The sequence below is a fragment of the Chiloscyllium plagiosum genome, unplaced genomic scaffold, assembly GCF_037043375.1.
Source record: "Chiloscyllium plagiosum isolate Xiang-an unplaced genomic scaffold, Cpla_swu_hap1 HiC_scaffold_27, whole genome shotgun sequence".
Taxonomy (NCBI): Eukaryota; Metazoa; Chordata; class Chondrichthyes; order Orectolobiformes; family Hemiscylliidae; genus Chiloscyllium; species Chiloscyllium plagiosum.
The window spans coordinates 75235530-75249613 of NW_028270165.1; the positions used below are offsets into that span (position 1 = coordinate 75235530).

Genomic DNA, 14084 nt, shown 5'->3' on the forward strand with positions numbered 1-14084 from the left:
GCAGGTTAGGGTGGATTGGCCGTGCTAAATTACCCATAGTGCCCAGGGATGTGCAGGTTAGGGTGGATTGGCCGTGCTAAATTACCCATAGTGCCCAGGGATGTGCAGGTTAGGGTGGATTGGCCGTGCTAAATTACCCATAGTGCCCAGGGATGTGCAGGTTAAGTGCATTAGTCAGGGGTGAATGTGGAGTAGTGGGCTGGGATGCTCTTCAGAGGGTGAGTGTGAACCTGTTGGGCCGAAGGGCCTGTTTCCACACTGTAAGCATTCATTTTACTTCCAAATCAGAATGGAACTCAACAGTGAAAGAATGTTTCCTTTTCTGAGAACAAGGAGACAGGGGTGAGGAGACTGCTTATCCCGCAGAGGACTATGTGACCTTGAGAAGTACAGATGTCGGGTATTTTTAAGGCTGATGAGGATGGATTCTCGACGAACGTGAGCATCAAACCTGTTAGCAGCGGTGGGCAGGACTGCGGACGCGGGCACAATCAGAGCTCTTATCGGATGGCAGAATGGGCTCATGGGACTGAATGGCACGCTCCTTCTCCTCAGAGTCACAGAGATGTACAGCACGGAAACAGATGCTTCGGTCCAACTCGTCCCAGATATCCCGAACCTAATCTAGTCCCATTTGCCAGCACTTGGCCCATATCCCTCCAAACCCTTCCTATTCATGTCCCCATCCAAATGCCTTTTAAATGTTGTAATTGTACCAGCCTCCACCACTTCCTCTGGCAGCACATTCCATACATGTACCACCCTCTGTGTGAAAAAGTTGCCCCTTAGGTCCCTTTTATATCTTTCCCCTCTCATCCTAAACCTACACCCCTCTAGTTCTGGACTCCCTGACCCCAAGGAAAATACCTTGTTTATTTACCCTAAGCATGCCCCTCATGATTTTGTAAACCTCTATAAGGTCATCCCTCAGCCTCTGACGTTCCAGGGAAAACAGCCCCAGTCTGTTCAGCTCAAACCCTCCAACTCTGGCAACATCCTTGTAAATCTTTTCTGAACCCTTTCACATTTCACAACATTTTTCCAATAGGAAGACCAGAATTGCACGCAATATTCTAAAAAAGTGGCCTTACCCATGTCCTGTACAGCTGCAACATGACCTCCCAACTCCTGTACTCAATATTCTGACCAATAAAGGAAAGCATACCAAACGCCTTCTTCACTATCCTACCTACCTGTGACTCCACTTTCAAGGAGCTATGAACCTGCACTCCAAGGTCTCTTTGTTCAGCAACACTCCCTAGGACCTTACCATTAAGTATATAAGCCCTGCTCTGATTTGCTTTCCCAAAATGCAACACCTCGCACCTAGTTTTTTTTTCACCTGTTTGTTTGTATGTAACAAGGAGTTAATGAGAACCATCTTTACCCAGCCAACTGTAAGAAAGTGGGACTCGCTCCCACAGCGGGTGGTTGAGGGGAACTGTGGGGATACATTTCAGACGAAGCCGGATACAGACACGAGGGAGAAAGGGAATGGAAGGACATGCAATTGGGGGTAAGATGAAGAGGAGCGGGAGGAGGGTCAGGTGGAGCGTAAACACTGACAGAGACCGATTGTGAAACTTGAAAGGGTTCAGAAAAGATTTACAAGGAAGTTGCCAGGATTGGGGGGTTTGAGCTACAGGGAGAGATTGAACAGGCTGGGGCTGTTTTCCCTGGAGCGTCAGAGGCTGAGGGGTGACTTTATAGAGGTTTATAAAATCATGAGGGGCGTGGATAGGGTAAATAGACAAGGTCTTTTCCCTGGGGTAGGGGAGTCCAGAACTAGAGGACATGGGTTTAGGGTGAGAGGGGAAAGATCTGAGAGACCCAAGGGGCAACTGTTTCACTCAGAGGGTGGTACGTGTGTGGAATGAGCTGCCACAGGAAGTGGTGGAGGCTGGTACAATTGCAGCATTTAAAGAGCATCTGGATGGGGACATGAATAGGACGGGTTTAGAGGGATATAGGCCAAGGGCTGGCAAACGGGACTAGATTGGGTTCGGATATCTGATCAGCATGCTTGAGTTGGACCGAAGGGTCTGTTTCCGTGCTGTACATCTCTATGACCCACTGTCAGGATGAACACAGTCCAGGTCCTGGGTGTAACTCCTGCAGAACCGAGCTCTGGTTCACTTGTGAAGACGCTGGTGCCTCAGTAGGTTGGATATCTGAGTGAATCCCTTCCCACACTCAAGGCAGTTGAACGGCTTCTCCCTGGTGTGCACTCGCTGGTGCGTGCGCAGGCTGGACGAGTGGGTGAAACGCTTCCCGCACTCAGAGCAGGTGAACGGCCTCTCCCCGGTGTGGACACGCTGGTGTCTCAGCAGGTTGGATGAGTCACCGAACCCCTTCCCGCACACCGAGCAGGTGAACTGCCTCTCCCCGGTGTGGACCCGCTGGTGGGTCAGCAGGTTGGACGACTGAGTGAACCCCTTTCCGCACACGGAGCAGGTGAACGGCCTCTCCCCGGTGTGGACCCGCTTGTGGGTCAGCAGAGCCGACGAGTCGCTGAAGCCCTTCCCGCACACCGGGCAGCTGAAGGGCCTCTCCCCGGTGTGGACCCGCTGGTGGGTCAGCAGGGCGGACGAATGAGTGAACCCCTTGCCGCACTCTGAGCAGACGAACGGCCTCTCCCTGGTGTGGACCCGCCGGTGCATCTGCAGGTTGGAGGACTGACTGAAGCCCTTGCCGCACACGGAGCAGGTGAACGGCCTCTCGCCGGTGTGAATGCGCTGGTGCGTCAGCAGGGCGGAGGAATCAGTGAATCCCTTCCCACAATCCCGGCAGGTGTACGGCTTCTCCCTGGTGTGGACCCGCTGGTGGGTCAGCAGGGCGGACGAGTGAGCGAAGCCCTTGCCGCACACGGAGCAGGTGAACGGCCTCTCGCCGGTGTGAATGCGCCGATGGGTTTCGAGGGCAGACGGGGAACAGAATCCTTTCCCGCAGTCCCCGCATTTCCACCGTTTCTCCATGGTGCGGATATCCTCGTCTCTTCCCCCAGGTCTGAGGATCAGATGAAGCCTAATTCACAGGCAGGACACACATGCGGTATCTCCGCACCGCGAACAGCGAGACATCCCCAGTCTGTCTAACCAGTTAAAGCTATCTCCACAGCCAGTTCAATAGAACACACTCTCACCCGGGGGGGGGGGTGTGTGTGTGTGTGTGTGTGTCTGAGCACACTCCTAGTCACACCGGTGTTTGAAAGCTTCTGAAGCAGACAGAACACGATTAAAATGTTGATATATAGGTCCCAGTGAATCGAGGCTTTGGCGTGATGCTTGATTTGAGATTTTGAATCCTCCCCGTCCAACGTACTGGAAAAGAAGATTACAAATGTCAGCGATATCGGCACAGGATAGTCATTCAGAAAATACAATTTTAGTTTGTGGTATAAAAGTAGGGAGCTTTTGTTAAAACTGTACAGGACCCTAGTCAGACCCACAGCAGGATCAGGGTAAACGATTTCGGGCCCCTTATCCAAGGAAAGTTTACTGGCATTAGAGGCAGTCCGGAGGAGGTTCATTCGGCCAATCCGAGGGCTGGAGGGACTGCCTTATGAGGACAGGTTGAGTAGGTCGGGCCTGTACTCATCGGGGTTTAGAAGAATGAGAGGCGACCGAATTCAAACAGACAGGATTCTTGGGGAGGACTTGACAGGGGGGAGATGTGGAGAGGTCGTTCCCCCAACTTGTGTGGGAGATCTAAGATGAGAGGGGGACGGGATGTCATCTCAGAGCGAGGGGGTCACCCATTGAAGACAGGGACGAGGAGGAATTTCTTCTCTCTCCGAGGTGGGGGTGGGTGAGTGAATCTGTGGAACACTTTACCGCGGAGGGCTGTCGAGGCCGGGTGATTGAGTATATTCAAGGCTGAGACAGAGAGAGAGTTTGAATCAGTGAAGGAATCAAGGATAATGGGGAAAAGGCAGGAGATTGGGAGTCGAGGACGATCAGATCTCATTGAACAGTGGAGCAGATTCAACGGGCTGAATGGCCTATTTCAGCTCGTGTGTCTTCTGGCCTCTGTGGAACATGCTTTTTCTTTCCATGTTTCCAAAGGCTGTAAATCTCCACCGCCCCACACATATCCCCCTCCATTCACACTGCACAATGACCGCGGTAGAAAGGTTTGGCCTGTGAAGTTTCCAAACCGGGAGCGTTTACTTTGACATCCGTCGGTCATTAAAAGCCGAGAACGCTGAAGCTTTCAGTTTTCAAACCTGGGGTGAATCTACTCGAGTTGAACCTGAAGCTGTGGAGGGGCAATTTCTCCAGATTCGATCTAGGTTTTAGTTTTGATTTCAGAAGTGTAAAGGATCTTTTTACCGTAACTGGGAATGGATGTTGGGTGCTGTCATATAGCTGATATAACAGAGTCGAGAATGTGGTGCGGGAAAAGCACAGCAGCATCCGAGGAGCAGGAGAATCGATGTTTCAGGCATAAGCCCTTCATCAAATGCCCAAAACGTCGATTCTCCTGCTCCTCGGATGCTGCCTGACCTGCTGTGCTTTTCCGGCACCACATTCTCAACTCTGATCTCCAGCATCTGCAGTCCTCACTTTCTCCTCCTGCAATATAACAGGGCAGTTTTGCAAATTGGAAAAAGAAGGTGCTTTTTTTTTAAATTAAAGCTGGGTAAAACCACATTGTTTTTGGATCAGGAAGAGTTTGTTTCTTTATTCACTTGTGGGGTGTGAGCAATGTTGGCTGAGTCCAACCTTTATTGCCAGTCTCTAATTGCCCTTGAGTAGGTGGTGGTGAGCTGCCATCTTGAACCACTGTAGTCCACGAACTATGACATGTAGTGGTAGTAGGTGAAGTGACAAGATTTTATGACACTGTCCCACTAAATGTTGCCTGTTACAGTCAGAATGTCAGTACACCATCATTGTGTTGCAGCTTGTGACCTGAGAGGGTACAGTGTAAAGGTCACGTACACCATCTTGCCCTGGAATTACTTGAAGCAAGAGATGCCAGTGATGAATTTCTTCTCTTCCCACATTGGAGCCAATTCTTTGGATAGGTTACACATCCCTTATATTATCACAAACTGCCAAAGACATTTATTTTATCCTGGCCTATTCACAATTGCTTTACAAACTGTAACAGCCTTTGTAAGTCACTCTGATAGTTCTCTGTACGATAAGATATCACGCTAGCTTACCTTCTAAGCCCGTGCACATTATCCAATCTGATTTCTGTAACTTGCTGGCTTAATGCTAGTCAGATATTATGCAAGGTAAGATATGGGAGCAGAATTAAGGCATTCACAGAGTCACAGAGATGTACGGCATGGAAACAGATCCTTCGGTCCAACCCGTCCATGCCGACCAGATATCCCAACCCAATCTAGTCCCACCTGCCAGCACCCAGCCCATATCCCTTCAAACCCTTCCTGTTCATATACCCATCTAGATGTCTTTTAAATGCTGCAATTGTACCAGCCTCCACCACTTTCACTGGCAGCTCATTACATACACGTACCACCCTCTGCATGAAAACGTTGCCCCTAAAGTCTCTTTTATATCTTTCCCCTCTCACCCTAAATCTAAACCCTGTAGTTCTGGACTCCCCGACCCCAGGGAAAAGACTTTATCTATTTATCCTATCCATGCCCCTCATGATTTTATAAACCTCTGTAAGGTCACCCCTCAGCCTCCGACGCTCCAGGGAAAACAGCCCCAGCCTGTTCACCCTCGCCCTATAGCTCAAATTCTCCAACCCTGGCAACATCCTTGTAAATCCTTTCTGAACCCTTTCAAGTTTCAAAACATCTTTCCGATAGGAAGGAGACCAGAATTGCACGCAATATTCCAACAATGGCCTAACCAATGTCCTGTACAGTCACAACATGACCTCCCAACTCCTGTACTCAATACTCTGACCAATAAAGGAAAGCATACCAAACCCTTACCATTAACCCATTTGACCCATTAAGTCTGCTCCACTGTTTGTTCACGGCTGATGTGTTTCTCAACGCCACGGTCCTTCCTTCTCCCTGTGACCCTTGGTCCCCTCACTAATCAAGAGGCTGTCTATCCCAGTCTTAAATACACGCAATGACTTGGCTTCCACAGCCCTCTGCGGCAATGGGTTCCACAGATTCACCACCTTCTGGCTGACGAAATTCCCCCTCGTCTCAGATCCAAAGGGTCTTTTACTCTGAGGTCATACCCCTGCCTCCTAGTCTCTGCTACTAGTGGAAACATCTTCTCCACATCCGCTGTACCTAGGTTTCTCAGTATTCAATCAGGTCCCCGCCCATCCATCTAAATTCCAAGCACACACCCAGAGTCCTCAACTCCTCAAATGAAAAGCCCTTCAACCCCGGATTGTTCTTGTAAACCACCTATGGACCCCCTCCAACGCCAGGGCATCATTCCTTAGATACAGGGCCTGAAGCTGCTCGCAATATTCTAAATACGGCCTGACTAGGGCCACATACAGCCTCAGCCGTACATCTCTGCTCTTGTATTTTCACCCTATTGTAATGAAGGCTAACGCTACATTTGCCTTCCTGACTGCCAACTGAACCTGCATGTTTTTTCCCTGACCAAAACATTGGAACCTCACATCTTGCACACTGTATTCAAACAGCCACTTCCTTCCTCTCTCCCAGCCTGCCCAAGTCCTTCTGCAGCCTCCCCACTTCCTCAACTTTACCCGTCCCTCCAGCTATCTTTGTGTCATCTGCAAACTTAGCAACAAGGCTGTCATAGAGTTGTGGTCCCAACACTGACCCCTGCGGAACTCCACTAGCCACCGGTTGCTTTATCTCTACACTCTGCCATCTACCAGTCAGCCAATCCTCTATCCATGCTAGAACCTTGCCCCCAATACCTTGGGCTCTTGTCTTATTTCGTAGTCTATTGTGTGGCACCTTGTCAAAGGTTTTCTGGAAATCCAAATAGATCATGTCCACTGGCTCTCCATTATCTAACTTGCTCATTACTTTGTCAAAAAAAGATATGTCAGGCATGACCTCCTCTTGACAAAACCATGCTGACCCAGCCCCATTTTACCACGTTCTTTGCAATCTCATCCCTAATAATGGACTCTGAAATCTTACTAGTGAACAAGGATATGGTCCTATAGTTTCCTGGTTTCTGCCTCCCTCCCTCCATTCTCAAACAGGGGTGTTACACAAGTCGCTTTTCAGTCCTCTGGGACCCTCCTGACTTCATTGATTCCTGAAAGACCACCACCAATGCCTCCAAAATCTCATCTATCTTCTTCAGAACTCCGGGGTGTAGTCGTAGAATAACACAGCACGGAAACAAATCCCTCGGTCCAACCAGTCCATGCCAACCATCTTCCCAAACTGAACTAGTCCCACTTGCCAGCCCCTCCAAACCTTTCCTATTCATGAACTTATCCAAATGTCTTTCAAACATTGTACCTGTAACTGCACCCACCATTTTCCCTGGCAGTTGATTCCACACACAAATCATTCTCTGTATATAAAAAAAAAGGTCCAGGACATTGGTTAGGCCACCTTTTTGGAATATTGCGTGCAATTCTGGTCTCCTTTCTATCGGACAGACGTTGTAAAACCTGGAAGGGTTCAGAAAAGATTTACAAGGATGTGGCCAGGGTTGGAGGATTTGAGCTACAGGGAGAGGCTGAACAGGCTGGGGCTGTTTTCCCAGGATCATCGGAGGCTGAGGGGTGACCTTATCAAGGTTTATAAAATCATGAGGGGCATGGATTGGGTAAATAGGCAAAATCTTTTCCCTGGGGTCGGGGAGTCCAGAACTAGAGGGTGAGAGAGGAAAGATATAAAAGGGACCGAAGGGGCAACTTTTTCACACAGAGAGTGGTGCTTGTATGGAATGAGCTGCCAGAGGAAGTGGTGGAGGCTGGTACAATTGCAACATTTAAGAGGCATTTGGATGGGTATCTGAATAGGAAGGGTTTGGAGGGATATGGGCCGGGTGCTGGCAGGTGGGACTAGTTTGGGTTGGGATATTTGGTCAGCATGGACGGGTTGGACCGAAGGGTCTGTTTCCATGCTGTACACCTCTATGACTCTATATCGTTTTCAGATTTCTCTCCTCTCACCTTAAAAATACGCCCCCGAGTCTTGAAATCCTCCATCCTAGCCGAAAAGATACCTGCTGTTCACCTTATCGCTGCCCCTCATGATTTTATAAACCTCTATAAGATCATCACCCCTCGTCTCCTGTGCTCGTGTGGTCCCAGCCTTTCTGGTCTATTTTTACATCTCAAACCCTCCATTCCCGGCAACATCCTGGTTAATCTTTTCTGAACTCTTTCCAGTTTAATAACATCCTTCTTGTAACAAGGCGACCAGAGCTGGAGCTCACAGTGCTCCATAACAGGCTTCACCAATGTCCAAGGCGACCTCAACATCACATCCCAACTCCTATACTCAAAAGACTGAGCAATGAAGGCAAGCGTGCTAAACACCTTCTTAACCGCCCTGTGACACAAATTTCAAAGAATTATGTACCTGATCCCAGATGTCTCTCTGTTCTACAACACGACCCAGGGCCCTATTATTAATCGTATAGGTCCTGCCTTTGTTAGTTTTTCCAAAATACAATACCCAACATTGATCCAAATTAAACTCGATCCGCCACTGCTCAGCCCATTGACCCAATTCATTAAGGTCGCAGATAAACCTCTTCACTGTCTACTACATCACCAATTTTAGCATCATCTGCTAAAATTGGTAAACATGTCTCATATACTCACATCCTAGTCATTTATATAAATGATAAACAAAAGATTAGATTAGGTTAGGTTAGATCCCCTATAGTACGGAAACAGGCCCTTTGGCCCAACAAGTCCACACCAACCCTCCGAACAGCAACCCACCCAGACCCATTTCCCCTACCCTATATTTAACACTGGCTAATGCACCAAACACTATGGGAAATTTAGTATGGCCAATTGAACTGACCTGCACATCTTTGGACTGTGGGAGGAAACCAGAACACCCGGAGGAAACCCACACAGACACGGGGAGAACGTGCAAACTCCACACAGACAGTCGTCCGAGGTTGGAATCGAAACCGGGTCCCTGGTACTGTGAGGCAGCAGTGCTAACCACTCAGCCACCATGCCGCAGCAGAAGTGGACCCACTTTCTATTCCTTGTGGAACATCACTGGTCACAGGCCTCCAGTCATCCTCTGTGTCCTACCATGAAGCCAATTTTGTATCCAGTTGGCTAGCTCACCCTGAATCCCATAAGACCTAACTTTACTAATTAGTCTACTATTTTGAACCTTGTCAAAGGCTTTACCATACAGACAATGCCTACTGCTCTGCCCTTGTCAATCTTCTTGTTTACTTTATTAAAAAAGTACTTTATTTCCTCACAAAAATCCATGACTATCCTTGATCAATCCTTGCCTCTCCAAATGCATGTAAATCCTATCTTTCGGAATCACCTCCAACAACTTACCGACCACCAATGTCAGACTCACAGGTCTACACTTTCCAGGCTTCTCCTTACAGCCTTTCTTAAACAATGACACAACAGTAGACACCCTCCAGTCATCCTGTACTGCACCCATGTCATAGAGTCATAGAGATGTTCAGCATGGAAACAGACCCTTCGGTCCAACCTGTCCGTGCCGACCAAATATCTCAATCCAATCTAGTCCCACCTGCCAACACACGGCCCATATCTCTCCAAACCCTTCCTATTCATATACCCATCCAAATGCCTCTTAAATGTTGCAATTGTACCAGCCTCCACCACTTCCAAGTTACAAGTGGAGTTCCGCAGGGATCAGTTCTGGGTCCTCTGCTGTTTGTAACTTTTATTAATGACTTGGAAGAGGGAGTCGAAGGGTGGGTCAGTAAATTTGCAGACGATACGAAGATTGGTGGAGTTGTGGATAGTGAGGAGGGCTGTTGTCGGCTGCAAAGAGACTTAGATATGATGCAGAGCTGGGCTGAGGAGTGGCAGATGGAATTCAACCCTGTCAAGTGTGAGGTTGTCCACTTTGGAAGGACAAATAAGAATGCAGCATACAGGGTTAAAGGTAGGGTTCTTAGTAAGGTGAAGGAGCAGAGGGATCTTGGGGTCTATGTTCATAGATCTTTGAAAGTTGCCACTCAGGTTGATAGAGCTTGTAAGAAGGCCTATGGTGTATTAGTGTTCATTAGCAGAGGGATTGAATTCAAGAGTTGTGAAGTGATGTTGCAGCTGTACAGGACCTTGCTAAGGCCACATTTGGAGTACTGTGTGCAGTTCTGGTCGCCTCACTTTAGGAAAGATGTGGAAGCTTCGGAGAGGGTGCAGAGGAGATTTACCAGGGTGTTGCCTGGAATGGAGAGGAAGTCGTACGAGGATAGGTTGAGAGTGCTAGGCCTTTTCTCATTGGAACGGCGAAGGATGAGGGGTGACTTGATAGACGTTTATAAGATGATCAGAGGAATAGATAGAGTAGACAGTCAGAAACTTTTTCCCTGGGTACAACAGAGGGGACATAAAGGGGACATAAATTTAAGGTGAAGGGTGGAAGGTATAGGGGGGATGTCAGGATGTAGGTTCTTTACCCAGAGAGTGGTGGGAGCATGGAATGCGCTGCCTGTGGGAGTGGCAGAGTCAGAGTCATTGGCGACCTTTAAGCATCAATTGGATAGGCACATGGATAGGTGCTTAAGCTAGGACAAATGTTCGGCACAACATCGTGGGCCGAAGGGCCTGTTCTGTGATGTATTGTTCTATGTTCCTCCTCTGGCCATTTGTACCACCCTCTGCGTGAAAGGGTTGCCCCTTAGGTTTCTTTTTTATCTTTCCCTCTCACCCTAAACCTATGCCCTCTAGTTCTAGACTCCCCCACCCCAGGGAAAAGACTTTGCCTATTTACCCTCTCCATGCCCCTCATAATTTTGTAAACCTCTATAAGGTCACCCCTCAGCTTCAAGAAAAACAGCCCCAGCCTGTTCAGCCTCTCCCTGTAGCTCAAATCCTCCAACCCTGGCAATATCCTTGTAAATCTTTTCTGAACCCTTTCAAGTTTCACAACATCTTTCCGATAGGAAGGAGACCAGAATTGCACGCAATATTTCAACAGTGGCCCTAACCAATGTCCTGTACAGCTGCAACATGACCTCCCAACTCCTGTACTCAATACTCTGACCAATAAAGGAAAGCATACCAAACGCCTTCTTCACTATCCTATCTACCTGCGACTCCACTTTCAAGGAGCTATGAACCTGCACTCCAAGGTCTCTTTGTTCAGCAACAATCCCCAGGACCTTACCATTCAGTGTATAAGTCCTGCTAAGATTTGCTTTCCCAAAATGCAGCACCTCACATTTATCTGAATTAAACTCCATCTGCCACTTCTCAGCCCATTGGCCCATCTGGTCCAGATCCTGTTGTAATCTGAGGTAACCCTCTTCGCTGTCCACCACACCTCCAATTTTGGTGTCATCTGCAAACTTACTAACTATACCTCTTATGCTCGCATCCAAATCATTTATATAAATGATGAAAAGTAGAGGACCCAGCACCGATCCTTGTGGCACTCCACTGGTCACAGGCCTCCAGTCTGAAAAACAACCCTCCACCACCACCCACTGTTTTCTACCTTTGAGCCAGTTCTGTATCCAAATGGGTAGTTATCCCCATATTCCATAAGAACTAACCTTGCTAATCAGTCTCCCATGAGGAACCTTGTTGAATGCCTTACTGAAGTCCATATAGATCACATCCACCGCTCTGCCCTCATCAATCCTCTTTGTTACTTCTTCAAAAATCTCAATCAAGTTTGTGAGACATGATTTCCCACGCACAAAGCCACGTTGACTATCCCTAAGTCTTTAGATGATACAAATATTTATTCAAGGGGCCCTGTAATTTCCTCCCTAACTTCCCACAATGTCATGGGATATGCTTGATCAGGTCATAAAGATTTATCTACCTTTATGTTTTCTAAGCCCTCCAGTACTTCCTCATCTGTAATGTGAACTGTTTTCAAAACATCAATATTTATTTCTGAGTTCTCTCGCCTCCATTTCTTTCTCAACAGTAAAAACTGACAATAAATATTCACTTAACAACTCTCCCTTCTCTTGGGGTTCAACACAAAGACGACCTCGTCAATCTTTAAGGGGTCCTACTTTCTCTTTCTAGTTGCTCCCTTTCTATCAATGTTTTTGTGGAATCTCTTTGGATTACTGTTAACCTTACTTCACACAGAGGGTGGTGGGCGTTTAGAACGTGTTGTCAGCAGAGTTGGTAGAGGCAGGCACGGTAGATTCATTTAAAGGTGTGCCTGGACAGATACATAAGTAGGTGGGGAGCAGAGGGATACAGATGCTTAGGAATTGACCGACAGGTTTAGACAGTACATTTGGATCGTCTCAGGCTTGGAGGGCCGAAGGGCCTGTTCCTGGGCTGTAAAGTTTCTTTGTTCTTTGTTATTCTTATCTGCCAAGGCTATCTCATTCCTGAAGAAGGGCTTATGCCCGAAACGTCGATTCTCCTGTTCCTTGGATGCTGCCTGACCTGCTGCGCTTTTCCAGCAACACATTTTCAGCTCTGATCTCCAGCATCTGCAGCCCTCACTTTCTCTCGAAGGCTATCTCATATCCCCTCTTTGCCTTCTCAGAAAAACAGCCCCAGCCTGTGCAGCCTCTCCCTGTAGCTCAAATCTACTAGCTGTAGCTCAAAAACTACTCTTAGATAACTTTCTGCACTGTCCACTGTACCATCAATTTTAGTGTCATCCACAAACTTACTAACCATGCTTCCTGTCTCCAGGTAAGTAAGTCAAACCCCATTTTCACAATGAGCGCACGGGCAGACGCACACATCTTGTCTATATGGCTTTGCGTTCTGTAAAACAAGATCAGAGTGGTGCCGGAAAAGTGCAGCAGGCCAGGCAGCATCCGAGGAGCAGGAAAATTGACGTTTCGGGCAAAAGCCCCTTCATCATCCATTCCTGATGAAGGGGCTTTTGCCCGAAACGTCGATTTTCCTGCTCCTCGGATGCTGCCTGGCCTGCTGCACTTTTCCGGCACCACTCTGATCTTGACTCTGATCTCCAGCATCTGCAGTCCTCACTTTCGCCACTCTGTAAAACAAACCTTTTTCCATCCTGAACACTTCAGCACCTAAGACTCTTCATCTACCACTATTAACACTCCCTTTGCGTTTTACTCTGGTCAACCTCGCCATCCGTTCCACTTGCTCCTCCATCTACCCCTGTCTCTTCCACGTTATTAAACTCAACGCTTTTCTAGTCCCCTTCAGTTCAGACTCAGAATTATATTGGACGTGAAGTCTGTTAAGTCTCCGCAGGCAAAAGCGCATCTTGGAGGCAAAATATTTCAGCATCGGCCATCCCTTGAGGAAATCACCCCGTGAATAACGAACATTATGTAAGAGGTCATCCACTTAGAGAGAGAGAGATGGACCACACTTTCCAGAGTATGCCCCCTCCCTGAAGGTTCACTTCCTTTCCTTTTAGTTCCTGCAATTCAACAATTTAACACCCCAGTGGGGGGGGGAAATAATGTGTTGTACTCACCGATGTTTGGACAGAGGAAGAAAGTTGCTGTCTGGGGTGAAGCTCAAATTTTCATTCAGAGACAGACAGAGAGAGGAGGAGGAGCAGCAGCTTCAGGAGCTCACAGTCCAACTTCCGCATTCAGACAATAGGGGGGCTCTGATTGGCGGGAGGACCAGGCTCCTTCCGGTCCTCCAAGCCTTCCTATTGGCCATTCTCTGCATGTCGCACCGTGCAGTAAGAGGGAGCGCGCCTGCCCATTGTCGGGGGGTTATTTTCCTCAAGTCACTCAGTTTGAGACCAAGCAAAGCACAGGGTTTTACTTTAGCTTCACACTCCCTGAAACTTCCTGCTGTGTCCGACATCTCTCAGCCAAACACCCTCCTCACTGGGAATTAGAGTAGAGAGCTGGAATTGGTGCCAAGTCCGCTGTGGGAAGAGCGGCAGTGAAGAGATGCTGGTCATTTTGTGGTCATTTCAGGTGCAATCAATCCTGCCTGTTCAAATTCTATTTTCATCAATGCATTATTTCCGTTGAAATTAGTTCATTGTTACAGTCAAAAGATTTGGTGTTTTTTTC

The 14084-nt window shown here is 48.0% G+C and overlaps 2 protein-coding genes across 2 annotated transcripts in view; both read right to left on the bottom strand.

Moving 5' to 3' along the window:
* LOC148144593 (uncharacterized) overlaps nucleotides 1-14084 on the bottom strand; it is a 233819-nt gene that overhangs the window by 92254 nt on the left and 127481 nt on the right. The gene's annotated exons all lie outside the window — the stretch shown is intronic.
* Nucleotides 934-13787, bottom strand: LOC148144594 (uncharacterized). The gene is made up of 2 exons (XM_087974926.1): nucleotides 13526-13787; nucleotides 934-3320 (listed from the first exon to the last, which is right to left on the bottom strand). The coding sequence occupies exon 2, from the start codon at nucleotides 2973-2975 to the stop codon at nucleotides 2133-2135; it is 843 nt and encodes a 280-aa protein (XP_087831052.1). The 5' UTR covers nucleotides 2976-3320; nucleotides 13526-13787; the 3' UTR covers nucleotides 934-2132.